Raw genomic sequence first — 3,701 nt, 5'->3', positions numbered from 1 at the left:
ATGCCTTCTAGTTCTGGACTCCCTCACCCCAGAAAAAAGGCTTTATCTATTTATCCTATCTATGCCCCTCGTGATTTTATAAACCTCTATAAGGTCACCCCTCAGCTTCCAATACACCAGGGAAAACAGCCCCAGCCTATTCAGCCTCTCCCTATAGCTCAAATCCTCCAACCCTGGCAACATCCTTAATCTTTTCTGAACCCTTTCAAGTTTCACAACGTCTTTCCAAGAGGAAGGAGATGAGAATTGCACACAATATTCCAAAAATGGCCTAACCCATGTCCTGTACAGCCGCAACATGACCTCCCAACTCCTATACTCAATACTCTGACCAATAAAGGAAAGCATACCAAACACCTCCTTCACTATCCTATCTACTTGCGACTCTAATTTCAAGAGCTATGAATCTGTACTCCGAGATGTCTCTTTTCAGCGATACTCCCTAGGATCTTACCATTATGTGTATAAGTCCAGGTCTGTTTTTCTCTCTGTTACTGAAGATTAAGTGCATATGTTAATCAGTTATTGCATTTTCATTGAATAGGTTTTGTTTGAATAAATTAGTAATTGTGTTCATTAAGGAAACTGGGTTGATAGATCATATTGATAAAAACCTGATGTGGACGAGATATTTATTTAATCATCTTGGTAATTGTTTTGAAGTATTTATATTTCATGTCATGAAAATCATTGGAACATTAAGTGAAGTGCATTTCATTCAGCGAATAGTGAAAGTAAGTCAACCAGTGACTTGAAACAGCTTATAAGTCGCAGGGTTTCTTCATCATCAGAGTCTGCTACATGATTTATGCATCAATAAGCTGTATTACTTAGATGCTATCACACTGGTTTAATATAGCTACTTGTCCACTATCTATGTCTATACATACATTTCTGCTGGAGGTTACTGAATACAGATTCGGAGTGGGAACTGAAGCCCATTTTCTTTTCTAACCTGGGGGAAACTGTAACCAATTTCGGTGCTTTTGCTGCGTTCCTAGTTAAGGTCAACAATTTAAGCACTGATTTCAAATCTGGTATCTTCAATACCTAAATATCTCAGGAAATCACTTCGATCAATAAATCAAAGTTTGGTGTCATCATGCCAAATATGTCTGAGGTGTTGTAGACATCAAACTTGTAATGTTTATCAATTAGTTAGGAAGTAAGAACAATGTCTTTATTCGGTATTAACACAAAAATTATATTGCGTCAGGTAATTTATTTTTAAACTTTAACATCTTATTTTCTTTTTGAAAATAGGTACAGCATATAGTAATACAATGGGATATGACATTGATCGATTTGTAGGCTATGTAAATGAAGGATTGCTGTGTTGCATCTGTCGAGATGTGTTGGAGAATCCTTTACAGGCTCCGTGTGAACATGCCTTCTGTACTACTTGCATTCATGGCTGGCTCGTGCAGAATCATAATTGCCCTGAAGATCGTCAGGCTTTGGATGTATCCATGCTTCGACCATTGTTTAGGTAATCTAGCCATTTACCCGTAATATTTAAAGAAAAGGATGTGTATATTTATTTCCTGTGGCACGTTTTTGTTACACTTAATGGACATATTGATGACACAAAATTTGCTCATGCTTCTTCTATTGGGATGTGCTAAAAGATTCTTCCACCAACTGAACATACTCTAATACAGAGGTCAGAATATCTGTAGACTATGGTCTATAAATATTAATTTCGTTCCAAGATGGAGCGCACACTCCCACTCCATGAGCATCAGTTTTGTTAATCAGCCTTTTATTTGGTACTTTGTCAAACATTTTCTTTAAATCTACAAAGACAACAACCATTGCATTCCCTTTGTTAACTTTTTGTTATTTAATCAAAAAATGCAATTAGTCAAACACTTTAAGTAGACAGGGTGGTTAAAAAGATGTTTGGCACACTTGCATTTATTGCTGAGTCCTTTGAGTATAGGAGTTGGTAAGTCTCGTTGAGGTTGTACAGAACATTGGTGAGGCCTCTTCTGGAATACTGTGTCCAGTTCTGGTTGCCCAGTTATAGGAATGATATTAAGAAGCTGGAGAGGTTCAAAAGAGATTTACCAGGATGTTGCCAGGTATGGAAGGTTTGAGTTATAAGGAAAGGCTGGGACTTTTTCCAGTGGAGCTTAGGAGGTTGAGAGGAGACCTGATAGAAGTTTGTAAAATAATGAGGGGTATAGCCGAAGTTAATGGTAGTTGTCTTTTCCCAAGGATGGGGGATTTCAAGCCTAGGGGACACATTTTTAAGGTGAGAGGAGAGAGAATTAATAAACATGAGGGGCAAATTGTTTTTACAGTGTGGTTCGCATGGTGGTTGTAGGTAACATTACAATGTTGTATAATTACAACATTTAAGACATTTGGAGGGATATGGGCCAGGAGCAGGCAGGTGAGACCAGTTTAATTTGGGATTATCTTCGGCATGGACTGGTTGGACTGAAGGATCTGTTTCAGTGCTGTATGACTCAATGACTCTCTGACTTTTAACTTTACAAATGCATGTTGACTATTCTTAATTGAGTCATCCCTTTCCAAATTAAATTGACTGGTCTGTAATTACGTAAAAACAATGACCGCAGATGCTGGAAATCAGATTCTGGATTAGAGTGATGCTGGAAAAGAACAGCAGTGCAGACAGCATCTAAGGAGCAGGAAAATCAAGGTTTTGGGCAAAAGCCTTCATCAGGAATACAAGCAGAGTGCCTGAATGGTGGAGAGGTAAGTGAGAGGAGAGTGGATGAAGGTGATAGGTCAGGGAGGAGGGTAGAGTGGATAGGTGGGAAGGAAGATAGGCAGGTAGGACAAGTCATGGGGATACTGCTGAGCTAGAAGTTTGGAGCTGGGGTGAGGTGGGGGGGCAAGGGAAATGAGGAAACTGTTGAAGTTCACATTGATGCCCTGGGGTTGAAGTATTCCGAGGCGGAAGATGAGGCGGACTTCCTCCAGGCTTCGGGTGGTGAGGGAGCGGCGGTGGAGGCGGCCCAGGACCTCCATGTCCTCGGCTGAGTGGAAGGGGGAATTGAAATGGTGGGCCACAGGGAGGTGTGGTTGATTGGTGCAGGTGTCCCAGAGATGTTCTCTAAAGCGCTCTGCTAGGAGGCATCCAGTCTCCCCAATGTAGAGGAGACTGTATCGGGAGCAACGGATACAATAAATGATATTGGTGGATGTGCTGGTAAAACTTTGATGGATGTGGAAGGCTCCTTTAGGGCCTTGGATGGAGGTGAGGGAGGAGGTGTGGGCGCAGGTTTTGCAATTCCTGCAGTGGCAGTGGCAGGGGAAGGTGCCAGGACCTGACCAGGTAGTCACGGAGGGAACGGTCTTTGTGGAAGGCGGAAAGGGGTGGGGAGGGAAATATATCCCTGTGGTGGAGTCCGTTTGGAGGTGACAAAAATGTCGGTGGATGATTTGGTTTATGCGAAGGTTGGTAGGGTGGAAGGTGAGCACCAGGGGTGTTCTGTCCTTGTTACAGTTGAAGGGGTAAAGTCTGAGGGTGGAGGTGCAGGATGTGGACAAGATGCGGTGGAGGGCATCTTTAACCATGTGGGAAGGGAAATTGCAGTCTCTAAAGAAGGAGACCATATGGTGTGTTCTGTGGTGGAACTGGTCCTCCTGGGAGCAGATACGGTGGAGGCGAAGGAATTGGGAATACGGGATGGCATTTTTGCAGGAGGTAGGGTGGGAAGAGGTGT

General features: G+C 42.4%; 1 protein-coding gene across 4 annotated transcripts in view; it reads left to right on the top strand.

Moving 5' to 3' along the window:
* The window catches only part of rnf41l (ring finger protein 41, like), a 51,261-nt gene that overhangs the window by 18,902 nt on the left and 28,658 nt on the right, over positions 1-3,701 (top strand). For all 4 annotated transcript variants that reach the window (XM_043688065.1, XM_043688063.1, XM_043688064.1 and 1 more), the window contains exon 2: positions 1,264-1,489. In XM_043688065.1, the coding sequence (XP_043544000.1) occupies positions 1,284-1,489 (206 nt within the window). In that variant the 5' untranslated portion in view covers positions 1,264-1,283. The remainder of the gene's footprint in view (positions 1-1,263; positions 1,490-3,701) is intronic.

This window comes from Chiloscyllium plagiosum, chromosome 4 (assembly GCF_004010195.1).
Source record: "Chiloscyllium plagiosum isolate BGI_BamShark_2017 chromosome 4, ASM401019v2, whole genome shotgun sequence".
Lineage (NCBI taxonomy): Eukaryota > Metazoa > Chordata > Chondrichthyes > Orectolobiformes > Hemiscylliidae > Chiloscyllium > Chiloscyllium plagiosum.
This window is presented reverse-complemented; position numbering and strand designations above follow the sequence as displayed.